Source organism: Rhinoraja longicauda, chromosome 22, assembly GCF_053455715.1.
Source record: "Rhinoraja longicauda isolate Sanriku21f chromosome 22, sRhiLon1.1, whole genome shotgun sequence".
Classification (NCBI taxonomy): domain Eukaryota; kingdom Metazoa; phylum Chordata; class Chondrichthyes; order Rajiformes; family Arhynchobatidae; genus Rhinoraja; species Rhinoraja longicauda.
The window spans coordinates 27,845,751-27,870,470 of NC_135974.1; the positions used below are offsets into that span (position 1 = coordinate 27,845,751).

The 24,720-nt window shown below is 38.7% G+C and overlaps 1 protein-coding gene across 1 annotated transcript in view; it reads right to left on the bottom strand.

The window, feature by feature from the left end:
• The window catches only part of LOC144604507 (tyrosine-protein phosphatase non-receptor type 1-like), a 64,950-nt gene that overhangs the window by 26,224 nt on the left and 14,006 nt on the right, over window positions 1-24,720 (bottom strand). Inside the window, exon 2 of the mRNA XM_078419002.1 lies at window positions 1,300-1,390. Within this exon, the coding sequence (XP_078275128.1) occupies window positions 1,300-1,390 (91 nt within the window). The remainder of the gene's footprint in view (window positions 1-1,299; window positions 1,391-24,720) is intronic.

Sequence of the window (24,720 nt, forward strand, 5' to 3'; positions counted from 1 at the left end):
GGGGGTGGGGAAGAGGGGAGTGGGGAGAAAGGTGGGGGTCAGGTGGGGGGAGGAAGGTGGGGGTCAGGAGAGGGGGGAATAGGGGTGGGGAGGGGGGAATGGGGGTGGAGGCAGGGCTGGAGGCAGGGGAGGGACGTGGGGGTGGGGTAGGGGGGATTGAGTGGGGGGGGGGGGGTTGAGGGTGCTACACCAATAAAGGAGAGGCTTTGAGTCCAGGGCTCACTCAGAGATGACACCCTCTCCCCTTCCCTGTTCCCCCTCTACGAGGAATGGGCCCAACGGGTCCACTTGGTCTAGTATACAATTAAAACTCGGTTTGTTTGTGTTTATATGTGTACCATGCCCTCTACACAGCAACAACGGTACACGATAGCGCCACAATTATAGGCTCACCCTACTCACCATTCCCCAGTGGTGTGAATAAACCCACTTTTGTTACTTTTTATAAACAATTTACCTTATAAACTTTACTAAATGTACTCCCCCCCCGGAGGACCAGTGGGAGGATCGGCATGCCCCGCGCCTGACCTTCCTCCCATGTTGCAGCGCACCGCAGAGGCTGTGGCAGTGTCCAACAAGATGGCCGTCCCCGCTGCTCCCCGCCAATCGCAACAGGAGAAATGTGGCCGAGGTCAGTGCCTTCTCCCTGTCCATTCTCGCCCACCCATGGCTCTGGGAGACGCTTCCCGCCCGGCAACGGGTCCATGCCGTCGCCACCGTTCCCCGCCATTTATAGTGGACAGTGCAAATCAAATCATTGATATACATCTACATCTGTCTTGAGAAGTTCAGAAATACAAATCTTGGGCATGCCTAGTAAAAATTTATTTACAGAAATACTGTAGCTATAATTGTTGCAATGAGAAACAATACATGCCCTAATTATAGAGCTAATATTTTTTAATGCAAAGCGTTTCGGCTATTGCATATTTTTCTTGAAAATATCTTAATGTAATAAAGGTCAAAATATTGATGTTTAAGTCACATTTATAATTGCCAAAAGAATAAAAACCATAGCTGAACATCGTGACTTTTAGCTTATTTCCTCCGGCTTTTTTTGAAAAATGGGGGTAAACATTCTAGACTATAAGTGGAGACAAAATGAGTAAATCATAGGTTTTAAGCCAATAATCAACTAGAACACATTTCATATATACATCAACTTTCAGCTCTACATTGTCAATTAGCATTTTATTTTATGGATTAGTTGCATATTGTTTGGACTCCACTCAGCAGGAAATGGAAATGTATTACATGCTCACATTTTACAGTAATTAAGACCCCTTTCCCCGCACTTACACGGACTGACGTCTCTATATCTGTTCCGATTTCTATTTTCTGGAAGCTTGGCTACTTTACAAGGGAAGTCACTGGCTTGATGTCGGATATCCTGGAATTACAAAATTGGAAATACTGTAAATGAAGCGGGAACATTCCGGCATTATTTTCATTCGATCAATGGAAGCAGTACTGGTGAAGGGCTTTGACCTGAAACATTAACTATTTTTGTTTCCGCACTCGTTGCTGGACTACTAAGAATTTTCAAAAATTTCTGGCAATTTGTTATATTAAGAAAATAGTCAAAAGAAAATTAACAGAATGCTGCCAAAGAAATTTTAAATTGTGCTAACAATGTTCGTGTGCTGTGCGAATTATAGTGGAAAATCTTTTCCCCTGAAATCCATCTTTGTTCAGGGCATTTCATCAAACTGATTAAAGTTGAATGTAGAGAATCCACTGCCCAAAGCATTGGTGTCTCAGCATCTGGAGTGTTTAAGATACAAAATTAAACTGTGCTGTTCAATATTAGCAATGACACACAATTAATATCAAGTGTCAAAACCACTTTTGTTAATAAAATTTAAATTAAAAGCAATAAATTTAATTATTTGGAAATAATGTCAATAATGTCAAGTAAGAATTCCATTGTTCCATTTCGGCATGTGACAATTAAACACTCTTGACTCCTTGCAGTTCTTGGCAAAACAGATAGTCTTTCCACATCCTTATTGTACCAGGTCACGAGGAATTTCTTCCATCACCGTACTCAATATTTGGCAATGGATGCAAAATTCATTGCCCAATATAACCCTTCTACTATTTACAAAAATAATTTTGAAAGTTTTACTCATGATAACCAATAAGTAATTTGAGTGGTCATAAAGTAAACTGGAATGAAGAGTAACTTTAATGAATTGAGTCAGGTATATAAACAGCACGTGAATTTAGTGCAGAAAGAATAATAATAATAATAATAATGCATTTTATTTATATAGCGCTTTTCATATACTCAAAGACGCTTTACAGAGATTTTGAGAACATAGGGAAATGAATAAATAGATAAATAAGTAAATAAATAAATGAACAGAGAAAGGAGACAGAAGGTGAGGTGACCTTCAGTGGTTGAAGGCAGTACTGAACAGGTGAGACTTCAGCGATGTTTTGAATGTGGTAAGTGTGGAGGAGTCTCTAACGGTTTGGGGTAGTGAGTTCCATAGGGTGGTGAGTTCCATAGGGTGAGAATGCATTGCCGCCCTGTGTTGTCAATCCTTTTTTATGGCGAAAGGTATTTGAATTCGACTAGTGTTTAGTTCATTAGTTCAATTTTTTAAGTGCAACTTGCAGCAGAATGAATGGTAGTTGTTAGTGATTTACACCAATCTTTATGGATAACATGGTTAGTTAAAGCTATAGATATTAAGTTAATTGAAAGAACTATTTATTCTATATGATAAGCTAGCTCAATATTGATAGCTGGACAAATGATTAGTTGGAGCTGCTTAATGCGGTTTTGGAAATTAGCAGGATCACTAACAGCCACCGCTGCTGTAACAGCAGTTTTGAAGACAGTAACTCTCTAGGAATTTCAGATAGAGAGGCACTGGGCTTTACCGACATGGTGTGTCAAGGAGGGCAAGTGTTACTCTGACAATTTAATTCATGCAGCTGTTAGGTAGTAATCTGGATTTGGGACTAGTCAGGGAGAGAATGATGTTCTGAGAGTCAGGGAGGTTTGAAAACACCAATAGGCAGGAGCCTTACCATTGACATTCAACAGGCAAGGGTTAATTGCTGACGGGTTTGTTTCGAAATGGACGTGGCGAGTGGGGAGCTGAAAGCACGCACGGGAGTGAGAAAAGTGAGGAGGAACACAGTACTACTTGAAGAAATTATAGTTGGTGGAAAAAGGGGGAATGAAATGGTTCCCTCTGTCCATGCCTGCTACTTTGCATTGCAGCATTGGTTGCTCAGGATTTGGGCTTCAGATTTGGAAATGAATTTAAATTGCAGGATAGGAGGGGGTGGGCGTTGTTGTTAAGAGTAATACTGTGAACGTTTTACAATCTCATAGATGGAACAGGGAATTTTACAGGACTTACATTCTATGGACCAGGTTTAAATATAGCTCCATTCGTAATAATCCAATTTATAATCCAATTTATGATTTGCGCAAATATATCATGATGAACAAGGGAATTAAATATATAACATTTGCAAGGCATAAAAAATGAAAAAGGAGTGCTGTGAGGAAACACTGATAAAGGATTACAAAAGTAGAGAGGAATAGTTTTAGTACCAGAGAACAGGAAGTACAATCAGCATGGGTGAAGATGGCAGAAAATAAAAGTTAACAGTTGAAGTACTTTAGCAGGTCTCTAATGACAGTAACAATATTGGAGAGAAAATTTAATTCAGAAAAGTTTACAGCAAAAGAAGGTAATGTGATAATCATGGAGGAATTTAATCTTCGTGGAGACTCAACAAATCAAATTATGACAAAATAGTTTGGATGACTGACTTAGGATGGTTTTCTGGAATAATATATCATGAAGCCACTGAGGAATGTTTGACAATATCTGAGATTGGGCTAATGAGTAATCTTATAGCCATTCAAGATACAGATCGGTTACAAAATAAACTCTTGACTGTTCATAATTACAATTATGTTGGGAGTGTACTGGAGATTAGCAATAGAGATAAAAAATGTTTTTCAATAGATAAACAATAGCAAACATTTAAAGAAACATTTCAGCATTTCTGACAAGTGCACATTCCATGGAAAAATATAAACTCCACGAGGAACGTGATTTATCAATGGCAGACTATGGGGATTAGGAAATGATTACATTAATAGATGTACTATTATGTACTTCCAAAATGTCAGTAAACCAGAGGATTAAGTGGTTTAAGAACGCAGCAACGAATGATTAAATAAATTGATTAAGGAGTCAAGTTACAAATTAGCAGGACAAAGATTACAAGTTTCAACAAATATGTAAGAAATATAGCAAAAATAAATGCAATGTCAAGAAGTGATAATAATAATAGGAGAAATAAGGGGGCAGGAAAATAAAGGAATAGCTGTCATTAAAGAACTATTTCATAAATGCTCTCACCACAAAATAAATGTAACAAAAAAATGGGGCGGAGCAAAAATTCTAACGAGAGCAAGGAACACAATGAAAAGTACAGGTATGTGAGAAATTGGAGGAGGCGAGGGCAGCTGCAACTAAACCCAGACAAATTCAGACTTGCTATAGGCAAATAGTGTAACTTGATTAAAAAAATAAAGTTATGTGTCCTTTGACATAAACAAGACCAGCCAGCATTTATTGCCCTCAGGATGATGGCGCTGGGATGTTGACTTGAACTACTGCAAATGAAATGGTTCATAGTCCCATAATATTGCCGTTCTGTTCCAGGATTATTGGGATAATGAAGGAATGGCTTTTTACTGACAAAAGGGCAGGATGGCCATTTACAGGACTCGATTGGAAATGAACAATCCCAACATCTATCTGCAGGGAAGTGATTGCCTTCATAAAATCAAGCTTCTTAAAGACTACATCCGTGCAATTTAAACATTTACACAATGCAGGAGGTCTGATGTAGTCCAAGAGAATGACAGGTTTTGTTCCATAATGTTGGGATAGACTAAACAGAGGTTAGCATTTCCACTCCTCCCACCATCAAGCAGCAGAAAGCAATAGGTCAATTGACAAAGGTAAACACGTGTGGAGAGGTTCCCGACTAGAGAGTTTATCTTGTGTCGACAAAAATGATCAAAAAATTGCATTCATAAATAGAACATATTCTGTTGCAAACATCTCAGTGAATTTGGTGACATGAAATATAATTTTCCAGGCAGAAGACTCTCATGATGCGAATGGTGGTGGTGGGGGGGGGTTACTGTTGAGGGTTAAAGAAGCTAATAAATTTGTACCACGCGAACCAGAAAAAATGGCAGACAATGGAAGTGAACAGAAGGGATACAGAAACATTTCTTAGCTGTAGAGTTCACACTAGTGTAAACCAAGTCATTCTGCAGTATGTAATTGGAGTGAAGCCAGATTCTCCACCACTTCTACAATTCGAAATAAAAAACACATGGTCCACCCACTTTTAGTTTCAACAACTATAATGGCTGCCAAATGGTTAAATTGTCTATGGTTACACCAGCCTAAAATAAACTGAGTTTAATCTGCACTTCACAGAAGACTCCAAGTTGCTATTATATTACAGAAATTTGAACTAATCTCTGTCCCTGATCAGGCACATTTTTAAAAATTGACGGTCTCTCAATAATCTTCACTAACAAAGGAAACAAGATTTCTCAGTTCACCTCCTCAAAAACATTAATATTTATTACTTCAATGGCTTATTCCTTCAAACTATAGTTTTTCCATTCTCCAAAGGCGAGTGCCATGTTTCTAATGATTGGATGAGCATTCTGTAGACCAAAACCAGTTGTACTGGAAACTTAGAATTCTAAATATGAAATTAATAAAGTTCACTGATTACTTATAAAAATCCAAACGGATCACCAAAGGCCTTTAGGTAAGGAAACTTGTTCTTATCTGTTATGGTCTATCAGTGATTCCAGTTAATGGCTGGTGTTTAGTTTAGTTTAGCTTGGAGATACAGCGCGGAAACAGGCCCTTCAACCCACCGAGTCCGCACCGGCCAGCAAGCCCCGCACATTAACACTGTCCTACACATACTAGTGACAATTTACACTTATACCAAGTAGACAAACCAAGCCAATTAACCTACAAACCTGTACATCTTTGGAGTGTAGGAGGAAACTGAAGATCTCGGAGAAAACCCAAGCAGTCACGGGGTGAACATATAACCTCCGTACAGACAGCACCCGTGGTCGGGATTGAACCTGCGTCTCTGGCGCTGCAAGCGTTGTAAGGCAGCAACTCTACTGCTGCGCCACCGTGCCGCACTGCAAGCATTGTCAGGCAGCAAAACTACCACTACGCCACTGTGCCACCCTAAAATCTATTTGGTTTTGAGGTCTATCCAATTTTGGAATTTGTGGATTTTTTTTTGTTCGGTCCTGTCCAGATTCCCTACCTCCAATACACTGATTAGAGTGCTGCCTGCTCTTGCCTGAATTTTCACCTGCTCCTCCCACATTACTTCAGTCATTTCCCCACTCTTGCACAACTTCTCTATCTCCACTGCAGACGATGGGCCAATCACCAATATCGAGTGAGTCAAGGTTCCCACAGTTGACACATTTCCTCCCATACCAATTTCTTTAAGGCCTCAATTCTAGTCCTCCATCAAGACTTCTGGCAAATCTTCCTTCTTCCTCAACCATAGATTCTTTTCCAAAGTCATCAGTACCATCAACCACAGATATTGTGTCCACCTCAACTCTCACCACTCAGGACCAGGATAGGTTGTTTAGACCTCATCTTCACGTTCACACGATCATCTAATTTCCATCATGATGGCTCATGCATTCCAAAATGAATCCCTTGAGAATACACTGGATCACTTTTCTATCTCTACAAATGCCAATTCCCCATGCAAATGCCTACCATTTTACTTCCTCCCCACCCATTATACAGCACCCATATCACCTCAGCTGAAGCACTAATTTATTTGCATTTTTAAAAATTATATTGCATTCTCTGCTCACTAACCTGAGCATCCTGACACTAAATACAGATAGGGTGACCGCTTTCTAAAACACAACCCACAAGCACAACTCCAGTTTATAATTACTTGTCACTTGCATGCTCTGAACTACTTCCACTCTGTTGATTAAACTCAATTGCAAAACATTTTCCAACATTGCCTGCTGAACAAGCTCAATAATATGACATTTTCGCTTTCAATTCCAGATAGAATTCATTTTTTTATACCTTCTTTAAAAATAGCTTATTCTCTATATAACACATTTATATAACCCTACACTATTTCTTCTGTGTTCAATACCGCCTCCCTTCCAGCCAATGGCAGGCCTCCTCTCTGTCCACCTTCACTTTACTCAGTCCTGACAGTCACTAACCCCAAATGTTAACTCGCTCCCTCTTATTCCCCAGATGCTTCCTGTCAACAATTACACTCCGCGTGTACCTCATGCCATTATATATCCGTGAAATGATTTTTGCCCATCTGCTTCAGATTTTTACCTGTAGTCCTCTCAAATGCACCCAAACTATTTCCTTGAACTATTACTGAATTCACCAAGGTTTGCGAAATATATGCAAGAAACTTGCATGATTTCACTTCAGCCCTCAAAATATATCTAGTTCATTCATTTTCTAATATAAAAGGCTGGATATCACATCCTTGCCTGATATCTTACAGCTCCCTCAGCAGGTTCTCAGTTTTTGATCTGAATGGACTGAACGGAACTCATCAGCTTCCACCATCCTGGCACACCTGGATTCACCTTGAGTAGATGCAAACCCTGTCTCACTGGTCCTCCACACAAATGTGACTACAGAGGTAGCAGCGGTAATTATACCTCAAGCAATAAAAATATGGGACAGAGTCTCTGACCAATGGCAAACATGTTAAGAATTTTGAAAAACTAATGGAAATTTTTACAAAACTAAAAACAATCTCATATAAATAATTTAAAACATTAAAAAATAAAATAATTGAGAACCTGCCTTTTCCCCTTGTCTCCAAATTTGCAGGTATTTAATCTCAACTGCAGATTTTAGTCTACTTCTGAATTACGTAGGATCCATGTGGTGATTCCATGCGAATTTGAACAAGACGGGGGGGGGGTTCACTGACGATCGATAGCAAATAAACTGAAATCTGAGACTTAATACGTTTCAAAGGCTAAAAGCCAGCAGCTCAATTAGCCATACTTAGCAAGAAAGATTCACCCTTTCTCTTTATACATGCACTTTTTCTACCTCCAATGTTATTTGTCAGGATCGGTATATTCGTATGGCATTGTTTAGATTAGATTCCCATTCTCCCCTTCACAAAAATCCATCATTTCACAGCCGGTAGCACATGACATCTACTTCTTGCTAAAGTGGTGCACATATCTACAACCCTCAGATCATTAAACTTGAATTGCACAACCAAAAATATTACCTTAAAACAAAGGATGTAAAACAGTGGTTTACCCCACAGTATGCACATGCTCAGTAACAAGATTTAAGCCCTTCAATTTACATCCTTATTTATAGAATAAACCAACAGCAAAATGCATTTCAGAAACATGTCAACATTTTTTGCAATTTTAGGAGCCTCATTCTTTATTGTTCTTAGAAATACTGATCAACTGGCTACCAGTATTTAAAAATATTAACATACAAAATAGCTAATGCGGCAATGCATGTCTAATAAGCTTCATGCAGAATAAACAAAACCTATTTTTACAATTAAAAAATATTTATCTTGTTACTGCAGTGGAATTTACTATGAATTACTTAGAATTTTATGTGTTATAACTTTCTACAGCTGTGCAGTATCTAAAAATATACGGAAATGCATTTGAGGTGTTTCTCTGAAAAATTCTCACTTCCTACGTCCTGTTATGGGCTCTGGGTTTTCTAGATAAACAAGGCATTAAGAAATTTGCAAATATCTTGGTTTTGGTCTTCTGAAATAACAACCTTTGAGCAAGAACCTCAATCATAAAAACTAATGATATTCTCAATGATGCTGTAATGCCAACATTTTGTAAAATAACATTACAGTTCTCACTAGTTTGAATCAAGTTACTTAGTTCATAACTAGTGTATTTATGCAACTTGTTCAAAATGGCAATTTTCAAGGGAAGGACATGAAAGATGTTATTCTATCTCCATAAGTGAGGTTTGACTTCAGCCAAAATTGATTGTGTAAAAATCTTCACCTGCTACAAGATAATTCGATTGGTGTTGAGTGTTCCAACCCAGTTCCTAGTCTGGAATTAAAAAAATTGCAACCCCAATGTCAACACTAATTGCCAAGCTCAAGAATTGGTAAAATTCTATTTGGTGTTGAAAGTGGAACAGTGAAATAGATTTTGGTGGTATGCACAGAATAGCTGTCAGACTATGTTGGCAGGAGACCCAAAAGGCATATGGGCAAGCTCCCACTTTATTTATTGGCAAGTGATAATGAATTAAGAGCTCAAATGCCTTTAGTTTAAGGAAACACAAAAAACTGCAGATGTTGGAATTGTCAGCAAATAAAGTGCTGGATGAGCGTAGGGGGTCAGACAGCATCACTGGAAGGAATGTTGTTTTGGGTCAGGACCCTTCTTCAATGATCGGCTTGAAACGTGATCTGTCCATTCTCTTCACAGATGCTGCCCAATTCCAGCTCAATTCCTCCAGCAAATTGGTATTTTTCCCCCTTTAATTTAAGGATGTCTGCCCCACTTAAACAGGGGAGTGTTTGGCTTTACAGCCTTTATGCAATAGTTTTACTCCCAGTGACTGCACACAAGATTTGTAGGTACTGATATCACACTTTAGAATGAGAAGGAAACTCCTAATACATGAAAAGTCATCAGCACTGTAAGCACATGCACCATTCCAAGCTTGGTAGGAAAGAGGGGGGGGGACGGGACTGGGTGCTAGAGAGTAAAATACAAAAATGGTCTTACCATTGCCAGGGTAAGGGATCTCATGTCAGCTGGAAAGACAGTATGAAAATTTGAAACATGCCCTAATGAATTGCATCCAGTCATTATATATTTAATAATACATTAGAAAATGGCAAACCGGAGGACTGGCAGTTAGCTAGAATAATGTCCGTATTTAAGAGAGTACAATGCAATTTGGGAATTATAGACCTATCATCTGTAGTAAAAAATATAATGGAATAATGAAGCAAAGAATAGAAAAATCTCAAACAGTTATGACTTTAAAAAGGAATGGCATAGCATGGCTAACTTAATTGAATTTCCCACAGGAGACAGAGTAGACAATTATAACAGATGTAATTTATCTAGATTTCCAACCCACACAATAGATAATGAATTATGACAGAAAAATTCATGTATTAAAATAGTTTGCTGGCTGGCTTTGACTGGAATGAGTGGGAACAAAGAGTAGCTTTTCAATGAAAGAAAGCGGGTAATAGTGTTCCCCGAGGATCAATGTTGGGATAATTACCTTTTGCAATTAACATAAATGATTCACATTTGACATCTGTGAATGATACCAAGTTCAGAGAAATGGTTGTGGGGGTAGCGTTAGAGAATAACCATTATCGAGGGTGACTGCAACAAAATTACAAAACATTAATCAACATATACAATGAATGGACAGATGAATCCAAGGCGGGGACTTTTATTTAATGAGACATGATTTACAAACATACAAAGTAGGAACAGGAATTGACCACTCAACCTTGCTATGTCATTTAATGATGCGAAGACGATCATTAATCTACTTGCACATAACCATATCCTTCCATTTCCTGCATATATGCCTATTCAAAAGTCTTTTAAACGCCACTAACATATCTGCATCAATCACCAGTCCCAGCAGCACATTCCACGCACTGACCACTTTCTGTAAAAAACATGCCTTGCACATCTCCGTTCAACTTTGCCCCCCTCACCTTAAAGCTATGTCCTCTAATATTTGATTTTTATTATTTTATATATTTTAAAAAAGAGGTATCGGAGAGGCAATTTTTACAAGGAAGATACCAGGAATGGCAGTATAAACACATCAGGCCGATAGGTGGACAAGACACTGGATGATACATGATATGAGCAATTAAACATATGGTCATTAATCAGGTATGATTCAATGTCTGCATTAGATCTAATGAAAGTTCTTTGAATTGAACATTTGTTTCTCCAGATACTATCTAACTTTCTGAATATTTCCACAGTTTTTCATTATTTCAGAATTCCAGCTTGTGATATTTTCATTACTATTTTCCAACATTGATATTTTCCACAATTAAATATGAATTTCCTTGGAATAATATGCCACCATCTTACCCCATTGTGATTCATAATGCAATGTAATATAACATGTATACTGTTTTTGATATTCCACAAAAGTAATTATTTTTCAAAGGTCTGTATTGCTCGTGATCATTTTTTCTCCCAACAGAAACCACTGATTACTTCATACATTCATCAAAATTCTCTAACATTGAAATTACCTCATCTTCAAATAATAAAGCTCGTAAAAATTAACAAGTCCCACATCCCCCAACATTATTCAGAACGTTGGACAGTGGAGAATCATTGTTTAATTCAAAAAGCTTGCATTAGAACCAACGCAGAGACATTGAATCAACCCTGATTAAAAGCATATTGGAATCAGGGTGTCACTTAATAAAATTAACATTAACTAAATAAAAATGAAGAAAATGGGAGCACCTAGGACTGTATGGTTCCCATCCCCACATATAAGGAAGTGAGTGAGAACATTGGAAATGCCCTATTTGTAACAGTAGAGTTTTCCAAATTTGGAGACTCAACATTTAGATGCGCGTTAACATCATTTTAAAGAAATTTGATCAGGGAGATTGGAAGTTACTGGATAACTTGACTGGATACCAAATTGTAAGCAAATAATAATTATTGTCTAAAAGAATAATCTGTCTGAATAGTTATATTTTCAGTTGATTCAAAAGAACTAGTAACATTTCATAAAAAGGCAAGTCTTCGCAAACCCATATCGTTTTTTCAAGAGGTGAGTAAATTAATGGAAGTAAATGTTATATAGAAGTATTAATCTGTGCATGGAATCATTGAGTTGGACAGCATAGAAACGAGCCGTTTGGCCCATCACGTCTATATGAACCATAATGTCACCAAGCTTGGAATTTTTGTCAAGAGGCTGCAGATAACATTTAGCCACAACATTGGAATCGGGCACCGATATTGTCATTTAAAAACAACCGAGAAAAATGAATAAAGATATAAAGATAAAAAAGCAGCACCCTGTAGGTAGTTACATTCTAGTGTTTCATATTTGTCTTCCCACAAATAATTGTTATCCTAAATTATGCAAGATAGCAGTGTGAATTATAAGTCAAAAGTGTTTTTTAATTTTCAAAAGGCACGTTGTAAGATTTTTTCAAAAGTTCACCAACACAACAGACCTGCACAACCCCGATAGTCCGCTATCAGATCATTTGGAAACCCCGATGCATCGGCATCCAGTTCATCCAAGCTCCCTTGAAATTGACTGGTCCCATTTCCTGCAATCCCTTGTAACTTATTGGGTTCACTGGAAATTGAATGACACCGTGTAATATTTGAAAATGAAAAGTATGATGTAGTATTAATTGGAATAACATCCAACAGTCTTGAAAACCTGCCAGTCTGGCAGAAAAAGCTGTGTGCTGGATTAATGGAGCTTTACTGTGAACAAAGTACAAATGATAGAATTAATTCAACATAAGTTATTGTTGCTTAAGTTACAAATTTATGTTTTCAAGTTTGATCCACAGAACTGTACTGCAGTCTTCAAAAAAAATCCACTAAATCCACAGAATATAAAAAAGCTAATGCTAATAAAACCCAATTTTTACGTTTAAATAGCAGCTTTTTAGCCTTCCCCACCTTAGTGTTACAATTATATTAAGAATTTGTACATTGATGTCTCAGACATGAATGGACAGATAATATTAGTCAGATTCCACTGGCAAAAGCAAAAGGAATCCAACCGCACCCTTTTAGTCAAGTAGTTGGAATTTTTAGAACCCTTGTATTTTAACTAAACGTCTACTGACTAAAGCTTCAAAGAACCAAAAAAATAATGTTACAGTAAAAATCTGCACCTCAATTATTCACCCTTTGATAGGTTCCTTTTAAGAATCTTAAAAACATTTGATAGTTTCTGAATTCTCAGAAACATTTATTTTATGTTAACTGTCCACTAAAAGGCTTTACTATTGTGATTTAAGGGGTATAAAAAAAGTAATCTGTAAATGCATTCAATATTGTAGAAGAAAGCCATTTTTATTTTAAACACATCTTCAGAGTATTAAGGGACACAGGAATTTGTGTGTTGCATGAACTAAAGATTTTAAAAATCAATACTTTGTAGGATTTTCATTTTAAAGGATTTACATCTAACGTGTGGTGAGATATACATTAGCTTTACTGAGAATAAAAATGTTGAAATATTACGCGAGTTAGCATCTTTCCAAAATGTCATGTTTCCTTCACCCTAATTACACAAACCCTCTCAGACGTACAGCAATGCATCAATTTATTTTGAGCAGGATCTAAACACAAGACAACTGAACAGAACTACACAACAGAAAATATTTGTTTCCTTTTCTCCTGTTACACATACTGAGTGAAGACAACCAGAGATTTAGAAAATAATCTTGAACTGGAGTCAATGGGAAGGACAGATCTCATAAAAGCATATATATCTTGGTTCTATTATACAAGCATAAATGGGAAATTCTGTACACTGCAGGCTTGGTGATCAATTAGAATCCAACTGATGAATGCCTGGGGAGTTACCTTGGAACAGATGAAAATATCTTCAAATTGCCTCACAGAATATACTCAAAATGTATGGATTCTCATCCTGGCAGTCCAGCAATGGTACAAGGAAAAAATATATTTTCTAGAATTAAAATAGTCTTGCTACATCAGTGTTGGAAAAATACTAATACATGCCAACATTAAAATTTCAAGATGCTTAATTATAAATACAAATGGCAGGCACTTTCCTTTTTCAAATATCATAGTTCACTACCAATTATAATGAATAACCTCAAAGATCAGGATGTTTCATCCTTTTTTCCCCATTCTGGACCTCCAAGATAAATATTTTAATGATAAAATCTCTTGAAGGACCTGGAAAATTATTTAGAAATCTAAATCATGCTTCATTTGAAAATGGTAATTTTTAACAAAATGGTTTAAGATCAACTCCAAATTGGTAAAGCAAGTGACTGTCGCAGTAGCTTACACTATACCAGAAACAGGATATCCATCAAGATAACGGTCTGGGTTTTGCTCCCTTTTAACAAGAAATTCTAGAGAGAACCGTTATTCAACAGCATTACAAGGAACAGTGCGTTCCTGACCTCTGCGCTTTTGTGTATTACACTAGTTGTGATGGAATGAAAAGCTAGATACACTTCACATCTGGCCATGGCTAGCATGTGGCATAATACCATACAATTAAATGAAGTTGCAGATTTGGATGAAAAAGGTTAGAGGTGCATAATTCGGCTTTTAATTTAAATATGTTTCTAAATAATAGAAATATGACCCAAAAAGCCATGAATTACTGGTCTTAATGACTACAGGCCTGTCGCACTGACCTCTGTAATCATGAAGACCCTTGAATGACTTGCGGTGGCCCACAAAATATCACAAACCCCCTGTTGGACCCCCTGCAGTTTGCCAATAGATCAGTGGATGACGCAGTCAACCTAGGCCTGCACTTCATCCTCCAGCATCTAGACTGCAAGGGGACCTATGCAAGGATTTTGTTTGTGGATTTTAGCCTGCATTCAAAACCATTGTGCCAGAGCTACTTCACTCCAAACTCTCCCAGTTGACTGTGCCTGAACCCCTCTATCAGTGGATCACCAACTTCCTGACAGACAGGAAGCAGCATGTGAGACTGGGAAAGCACATCTCGGACCCGCAGACCCTCAGCATAGGAGCACCCCAAGGCTGCATACTCTCCCCTCTCCTTTACTCTCTCTACACTAACGACTGCACCTCCACAGACTTCACTGTCAAGCTTCTCAAGTTTGCGGACGACACAACCCTGATTGGTCTGATCCAAGATGGGGAGGAATCTGCTTACAGACAGGAAGTGACACAGCTGCGTCCTGGTGCCATCGCAACAGCCTGGAGCTCAATGCTCTTAAGACAGTGGAATTGATTGTAGACTTTAGGAGAGGTCCCCCTCCCCTCCCCCCACACACCATCAACAACACCACAGTCACATCTGCGGAATCTTTTAAGTTCTTTGGAACCATCATCTCCAGGGACCTTAAATGGGAGGTCACCATCGACTCCAGTCAAAAAGGCCCGACAGAGGATGTACTTCTTGCGGAGAAAACACAATCAGCCCCAGGCAATGATGGTCGTTTTATACTGTCATCATAGAGTCTGTCCTCACCTTCTCCATCATGGTCTGATTTGGCTCAGCCACCAAGCATGACATCCAGAGGCTGCAGCGCATCGTTCGATCAGCCGAGAAGGTTGTAGGCTGCAACCTTCCCTGCATGGTCGAACTGTACACTGCGAGCGGGTAAGATCATCTCTGACCCCTCTCACCCTCTTTGAAGCACTTCCCTCTGGAAGGCGACTCCGGACTGTCAAAGCCGCCACAGCCAGACATAAAAACAACTTTTTTCCACGAGCAGTAGCTCTACTCAACAACCAAAAGTCTGTAGCTTCCATTTGCTCTGGTATTTTATTTCATCCTTCACATGTTTAAATTATAATGTTTTATTCTTAATTGTTTACTGTATATCGTGTTGTTACTTGCGAGCAGAGCACCAAGGCAAATTCCTTGTATGTACACATACTTGGCTAATAAAATTTATTCAATTCAATAAAAAGTAAACATATCAATTTCAATTGGTTTTAAAATTGGCTTGAGCAGCAAGAACATTTCCATGAAAATGCTCAAAATAGGCTGAAGTAGTCACAAACATGTTCAGTCTGAAGTGGCAGGTGGTTGATTTATCTCAGGTCCTTCCTGAGATTGCCACCAAATTTCAGCCAATGCAATTCATTCCATGTGATATTGTGCTCCTATTTAGTCGGTAGATCCAGAAAACTACTGATCAACAGCATTGATTTTGCAAAGAGTGGGGATAAATGGGTCCCTTTCGGAATGGCAGGCAGTGACCAGTGGGGTACCGCAAGGTTCGGTGCTGGGACCCCAGCTATTTACGATATACATTAATGACTTAGACGAAGGGATTAAAAGTACCATTAGCAAATTTGCAGATGATACTAAGTTGGGGGGTAGTGTGAATTGTGAGGAAGATGCAATAAGGCTGCAGGGTGACCTGGACAGGTTGTGTGAGTGGGCGGATACATGGCAGATGCAGTTTAATGTAGATAAGTGTGAGGTTATTCACTTTGGAAGTAAGAATAGAAAGGCAGATTATTATCTGAATGGTGTCAAGTTAGGAGGAGGGGGAGTTCAACGAGATCTGGGTGTCCTAGTGCATCAGTCAATGAAAGGAAGCATGCAGGTTCAGCAGGCAGTGAAGAAAGCCAATGGAATGTTGGCCTTCGTAACAAGAGGAGTTGAGTATAGGAGCAAAGAGGTCCTTCTACAGTTGTACCGGGCCCTGGTGAGACCGCACCTGGAGTACTGTGTGCAGTTTTGGTCTCCAAATTTGAGGAAGGATATTCTTGCTATGGAGGGCGTGCAGCGTAGGTTCACTAGATTAATTCCCGGAATGGCGGGACTGTCGTATGTTGAAAGGCTGGAGCGATTGGGCTTGTATACACTGGAATTTAGAAGGATGAGGGGGGATCTTATTGAAACATATAAGATAATTAGGGGATTGGACACATTAGAGGCAGATAACATGTTCCCAATGTTGGGGGAGTCCAGAACAAGGGGCCACAGTTTGAGAATAAGGGGTAGGCCATTTAGAACGGAGATGAGGAAGAACTTTTTCAGTCAGAGGGTGGTGAAGGTGTGGAATTCTCTGCCTCAGAAGGCAGTGGAGGCCAGTTCGTTGGATGCTTTCAAGAGAGAGCTGGATAGAGCTCTTAAGGATAGCGGAGTGAGGGGGTATGGGGAGAAAGCAGGAACGGGGTACTGATTGATAGTGATCAGCCATGATCGCATTGAATGGCGGTGCTGGCTCGAAGGGCTGAATGGCCTACTCCTGCACCTATTGTCTATTGTCTATTGCATATTAGATCTCCTCCTTAATTGGGCAGAGGTAAAAGATCAGATGCATTTCTTATCTGGGCCTTTGACCATGGCTAGTTTATGCAGCACAATGCTATTCACTTAAATGTGCTTGCTTGAAAAGAGGATGTGCAAAGATAAATGACAAGAGTACTGGATGCAGTAGTCCATACTCCACATAAAGCTGTACTTCTATCCAGTAGTTACAAAGTTGGGATCTATCCAGCAAAGTAGAAAATTGCACTTAGGTGGCACTTTCATGATTTCCAGCCATGACTACTCTTCATAATTTCTCTTTCAGCAGTTCCCCATTAGCAGTTCATCTTTTGAAAGCAAACAGCTAACCACACGTGGAAGATCTCTAATCAATCTATGCATGCACATGCACTTCATGGTACATGAATGGAGAACACTTGAGTAGGTCATTGATATAAACACTTGTGTTGCTATCAAACCTCATTTCCTTGCCATCAACCCAGCTTCTTGTTATAGCTTTTGAAACAGAATATATCCTGTTTGCGAATTAGAGATTGTTATCAAACAGGTAAGCAATTCAACTTGCTCCCAGAATAATATTCTTTATTTTACCCCTTAATTTGTCATTGAGAAAAGTTTGTGGAATTACCCTGGGCTCCCAAAATCTTTACAAATACACGTACATTCATGCTAATGTGCATGTCGCTTGTCAGACACATTTTATGCAATGAGTCAATAAATTGAGGTACATTCTTCCCCAGATGATTTAACAAAGAGCAGAAGGGGTACCCGGCGTGGGTGGGGGGCGCCGAGTGAACAAAGAGGAACTACTGTATAACTTTGTCAGTGCACTATATGTGGAAACTCTTTGCATACTTTGTGTATGGTATGCAAAACAATGAATTTCACTGTGACATGTCACATGTGAAGTATCAATCAATCAACCTTTATAATGAAAATCATTTTTCATAACTATTTCTTTACAAATGCTATTATGCTTTACATATGCTATTTTATTTACAACCAATTGGATTATTTCAGGTATTTTCGAAAAGATTTGCACCCCAAGCAAATAAAGATGTTCATACAATCCAGTAAATTCAATTATGTGCATTGTGTTACCATTTATTTTTCACTTTTAAGATCTAAGCATCTTTAAAAAATATAAGCACCGAATGGATACATTTTCCTTCTCAGTAGCGAGAGTTCTTAGCCCTGTATCGCTATGTTCCAGAAACACCAGAAGAATTCAAAACAGAATGAGTATTTTTTCAAAACACATCATTAATTCCAAGGCTGAAAGTCTTCGGCCAGTACCCTTGGTAAACAATCGCTAGCCCACTGAGTCTTCATATTCTAAATAAGTAATTTGAATTTTCCAGCTCTCAAGGAAACTTGTGTCCTTTCATTTTACAAAACATATGATTGTTTGTATTTTAACAGGGAGACGATACTCAATCGTGTGCTCACATAATGGGAAAACTACAATGCATTTAAAAGATTGAAGTCATTTGTCGGCGTAAATTTTACAAACGTCCGAACAAATCAGAAATCGTAAAGTGCACCAAATGTTCCATCTCTTCAGTTTGTAATAAACTTGTGTTGCATTCTCAAGTTACATTTAGCAAGAAAGATAGAAAATGTCTATGGAATTAAACTCTGGAAACAAACAGAAAATGGGGATAAAAGGAACTGCAGATGCTGGAATCTTGTGCAAAAGAAACTGCTGCAGAAACAGATACGGTTAGGCAGCATCCACGGAGCGAATCAACTGGTGACATTTCAGGTCGGGAACCTTCTCCAGATTGATTGTGGGGGGGTGGGGGTGGAGAGAAAGCTGGAAAAGAGGTGGGGGTGGGACAAATACTGGCAAGTGATAGATGATTACAGGTGAGGGGGGGTTAATTGTCACTTACTCTGCCCATCTACCAAAGGCTAGAGGTGAAAAGGAGACAAAAGGGTGTTAGAAGAGTGAAATGCAAAGCCAGTGGGAGGGATATTGGTGAAAGGAGAAAGAGGGGGTGAAAAGGAAAATAGGGGACTTGTGGATGGGAGGGGACTGTATAAAGGTGAGGAAAGGAGCAAGGTGACCGGGGAGAGTGTGTGAATATTGGGAAGAAAAGGATGTGCACTAGGGTGGGGGCGGACACAGAAAAGAGGAAGATTGGGTAAGGGTATTACCTAAAATTGGAGAAGTTAATGTTCATACCGTTAGGTTGTAAGCTGAACAGTGGAATATGAGCTGTTGTTCCTCCAGTTTGTGTTTGGCCTCACTCTTACAGTGGAAAAAGCCAAGAACAGAAAAGTTGGTATGTAAATGGGAAGGGGATTTAAGATGATTAGATTTGGATGTCCAGCATGCCCTGGCAGACAAAGCACAAGTGTTCGGTGAAATAGTTGTTTAATCTACACGTGGTCTCACTGATATAAAGGGGGCGACCTCGAAAGCAACAAATGCAGTGTACATGAGGTTTGAAATGACGCATCTGGAAGGGCTGTTGGGATCCCTGGATGGAGGTGAGGGAGGTACCAAGTAGCAGAATGGATTTGCTGCTCAGCTTCAACAAAGAAAACAGAAAGGGGTAGCAACGCAGGGTGGGATAGCATTATTTCATAAGAATTGATGCTGATGTTGGATTAAATTACATTAATAATTCACACTTTGCAATCAAAAACTATTTCAAAATATTAGAGGTGAAGAGATAACCAATACCAAGAAGGTTTGCAACAAATTACAGTAAGCCATTGACAAGTAGAATGTAAAAAAAAGGAATGTTAATATAAAAATGTGAGGTAGTACGTTTTGATAGAAAGAGCAGGGTTATCACTTATTATTTGGAGGTTGCTAGTCTAGGTGGAGAAAAGGATCTCAAAATACACATACTTGATTAACTAACGACCAAGCCAAAAATGCAAAAATGACAAAATAACGTATTCCATCACATCACGCCTCTTACAGCAAGTTGGTTCGTCCGACTGTCGTCCCTCCCAGTACTTGGTTCTTGGTTCCTTCCAGATTTTGACATCACCCCACCCAATCCCTGGCCCATTTCTACACGAGAACGAAGAACCTCTGAATTGGATTAAAAACTGCAGTGCATCAACTGAAACTAATGTTATTATTACTAAAACAAATATCATTTAGTGGTTTAAAAAAAGGTAATGTTTTATTGTAATTTTAGCGATTTTCCTCCAGAAGTGAACATGCCTAATTTCTGCAAAGGTCCAAATTGATGAAATTAGCTTTTTGATCGTATGTTGTTTTTTAACTACTCGGCTGCAGTTTGCTTTTGAACTTCATCCCACAATTTATGTAGGGCCTTACCAATCACTAAAAGTTGGGTCACAGCTGGCAAGGTTATTTCAACAGCACAGCAAGCCAAACAGTAGTTTATTTCTAGAAAGCTAGAAGTGCCAGTTATGCTAAATTTGTATTGAATCTTGGTTAGACCACACTTTGAGCACAGTATACAGATCTGGTCACCCTAGCATGTAGAAGATGGAGAGAGTGCAGAGATTACAATGATGATACCAGCAATGCGTGAATATATGGTGACCTAACAGAATGTGAAGGTTTTTATCAAGATTTGAAACCGAATGTGTCCACTTGTGAGGAAGAGCATAACTAAAGGCCCTAGTGTCACGCAGATCGTCACACCAAAAAAACAAAAAACAAAGAGAAATTAAGATATTTCTTTAGCAAGAAATTGGTTACAATGTAAAACCACCGGCATTGGCTGAAGCAACAAGCCTACAAAAGAGAAGGGAACAGAGTTGTGCTGATACATAGGGAGAAAAGATGGGAGACATCTTGAGTGGACTACAAAATCCCACATCCAGAGCCATGCAGGAAAAGTTTTCTCCGCGTCACCGTTGGTTCTTTTTCCAATCATTTTCATTCCATGTACTCTGGCTCCTGACTCTTCCAGCAATAGGAGTACTTCCACCAATAGGAGTAATTCCTTTCAACCTATTTTGTTTAGATTCTTTATGACCATACATTTGCCAGATTCCCTTTCAGATAGGTCATTAAGATAGAAGGAAAGAAACACGGCCTCTGTGACCACACTAATCACCTTCACCCAGTCAAAAAACAATTTTATCATGCCATTCTTGGCTGTTACTTAAACTGTCCCTGTGATATCCGTGTTTTTCAGCTTTTCCGTCAAAGCTATTACATACCATTTTATCAGGTTTTCTGCAAAACTAGATACACTACAACTCAATTACTCTGATCAAAAATATTAGATTATATTGGTTGAACATGAATTGGTTTCCTATAACTAATTCATTTTCCTCCAGATGATAATTAACACGTGTTCCTTTTTGAACATGGGAGAGACATTGTCCATTCTCCAGTCATCCAGGGCCACCACTGCCCCTCTCCTCCAACATCCATAGAGCATTAAGAATCTTCTACTGCTGGTCAGTAACCCTGCAACTTCTTTCTTTACTTCCCTCAATCTTAGGATGCATCCAATCATGATAATGCCGAGAGTAGCGAATAAGGTTGCTGACTTGCAAGCAGAGATAGCTAATAGGGACTATGATGATGTGGTAACTAAAACAACCTGGTGACTAATTACTTCAACCGATTTACCCCAAGCTCGGGTGTGTACTGTTCTCTCTAACCAAACAAACCTAACCAATCATTGATCTCTCTGCGACAACTTCTCTCCAGCACTATTATCTGTAATCAATTTTTTACTCAATGTTGTATCCAAGAACATTACTGTCCTTCCCTTCCCTAATGTCCTTCCATTACTATGCCATTTTTTTTGTTTTAGTTACCACATCATCATAGTCCCTATTAGCTATCTCTGCTTGCAAGTCAGCAACCTTATTTGCTACTCTCGGCATTATCATGATTGAACAATACCTTTGCCTTTTTCTTCCTAAATGCACCTTCATCTGAACCCCTACCTTCTATTTCTAGTTTAGCCATTTACCTACCAATTGTACCCACAGGTCAAACTAGTTTAAACCCTATCCATACACAAACAACAAACTCCACTATGGTGATCAAACCTTATCTTTGCATATTGCGATGTAAATGAAGTCCCTCCTATTTACACCATCTCAATACCCTCTGCATCATCTTAACCCGAGTCTTAATCAGAGATAGCACGACAGAAGAGTTGCTACTGTACAGCGCCAGAGACCCGGGTTCGATCCTGACTACCAGTGCTGTCTATATGGAATTTGTACGTTCACCCTGTGACAGCACAGGTTTTCTCCGGGTGCTCCAGTTTCCTCCCACATTCCAAAGACGTGCAGGTTTGTTGGTTAATTGGCATCTGTAAATTGTACCCGAAAATTGTCCCTGGGGCATAGGATAGAGCTAGTGTACGGGTGATCAATGGTCGGCTTGGGCTCAATGAACCGAAGGGCTTGTTGCCGCACTGTATCTGTAAACTAAACTAATCTGAGGTGATGTAAAACAGATTTACTAGACCTCTTCCATATTGGCCTGGAAACATACTGATAATTTAGTCCCTCTCTTTGCTCCTTTCATTATTGCATTCCAGATTTACATTAGGGCAGTTGGAGTTCTCAATTGTGTAACTAGACTAAGGAAGATAATGAACATGGACTGCAGGTTTCAGTTAATGTTCCACTGTATTAGACTGTCAGTAGCAAATTGAGAATAATGCAACATGACCTAGTTCATGCCACAATAGTAAGTACAAAACTACAGCCTGAAACTGTATTCACCATCCCAAATCACAGAAATGCGAATGAATTATTCCCACCCAGAACTTTACAAAACTAAAAGCCCGAACAAAAATAAATTGCACCATTAAAACCTTTAACTAAAAATAATGTTATGATGCATAACAACAGGTGTATTCTACAAATTCTAACCCACAACTCAAAGTTCACTACAATACTGGAATCCAAGCCCAACATTTGAGGTTGGCGAGCTTATTGTTTGAAATAGTTTGCTAATATCACTGTTCAGATTTTGAAATAAGGGTTACAACAGAATTCAAATGACTATTTGAAGAGCAAGTAACGACTTGGTTTTAAACACCGTACTTGAAGATAATAGAATAGCATGACATTCCAAATTGGCAGTGAGCTGCAATAAATTTACTAAGTCCTTCATAAAAGTGGAAATTTGATGAATAATAACAGCACTCAAAAATAAATGGAGGAAGTGCCACTGGTGAAACGAAAAATGTGTGGCGTTGTGCAAATACAGAAAATATATATTTAAGTGTATTTAGGTGCATTTTCAACACTATCATCATTTTCATATAGAATGATTTACGTGAAGTTATTTGTGAAGTCATAACCTAGATATACGGTGCGTGTTCTCAGACAATTCTATTGTAGAAAAAAATATTTTACACAGCGGCTAGATTGAAGCAAAACCTCAACAATGGGAATGCTACAGCTCTGGTAGACATGCCTCTGGTAAACGTGCAAGAATGTGTACACAAATTTAAATACAAAAATATGTTATGTTTCACTCAAACTTCTCATTTTCAATTCATTTTATCATATACAAATTCACAAAGAAATTGGCTTGATCTTAAAGATTTTAACATTTTGCACAATAAACTGCTCAAAAAGAAAAAGGCAATTGCAAATAATCTCAAAAAATAATTTATTTGAACTGAACTGAGGCTTTTGGTGCAATTTAACACCAAATTCCACAAATACAAAAATAAACACACTTAACTTGGGTTGCTTGTAACCAAGAGATGCAACTTCATTCATCACCCTCCCTCTTCTAGTCATTCACGTCCAGGTAAAACCTGCTTAATCCAATTATTGTATTTGTTCTCGCCTTTCAGTGTGCAAAATAAGGAGAAAATAAGTAAAAAGCATGAGTGTGGGTCCCAGATCGATCAGCACATTAAAAAAGGGAGTAGTCAACTACCATGGTAGATGTTTAAAGCTCTAAGAGGAACGGAAGTTTCAATAAAGAGAAATTCAGAAGAGGACTAGAAGCCCATAATGGGTATCAGAAACAAAAAGCAAACAAAGAGTCTAGAGGGGCAGGCCGTTGTTGCTACCTTTCATCTCCTAGCCAAATCTGTATCAACCTATCGTTTGCTGGCTCTACCCCAACTCCTTCCCACCTCTTAATACTGGCCATTTCCCTTCTGCTTTTTCAGATAGATGACAGGCCTCAACTTGAAATGAAAAATGTCCACTTCCCTCCAAAGATGCTGCTTGACCTGCTGAGTTTTCCTAGCTGCTCACCTTTTTTTGGCTATAGTTTCTTGCATCCAGTCTTTTGTGTTGCATCAGAAATTGTGGTGCTCTTGTGGAAGCACGTTTAAAGGTGTTCAGAAAAAACACCAATTCACTGGCACAAACGACAATCAGTTGGTTGCTATACCACTTTCTCAAGGAAAACGAATTTTACAAAATCAGAAGTGCAGCTTGAAAAATATGAACTTCAATACATGTCTTTCCATTTTACTTGGATTAGTACATACCGATCCCTATCTTCTACTAATATAGGGGATTGGTATGTACTAACAAGAAAAATTAGGAGCAAAATCTTTACTACACAATGTTAAAATACCTAGAAATATGACAGATAAGACTCCAAATGATTAAAATTACATTTATTCTATTTTTTTAGGACATTCAAAAGCACTTCACTCATAATTAAGTAGTTCTGGTA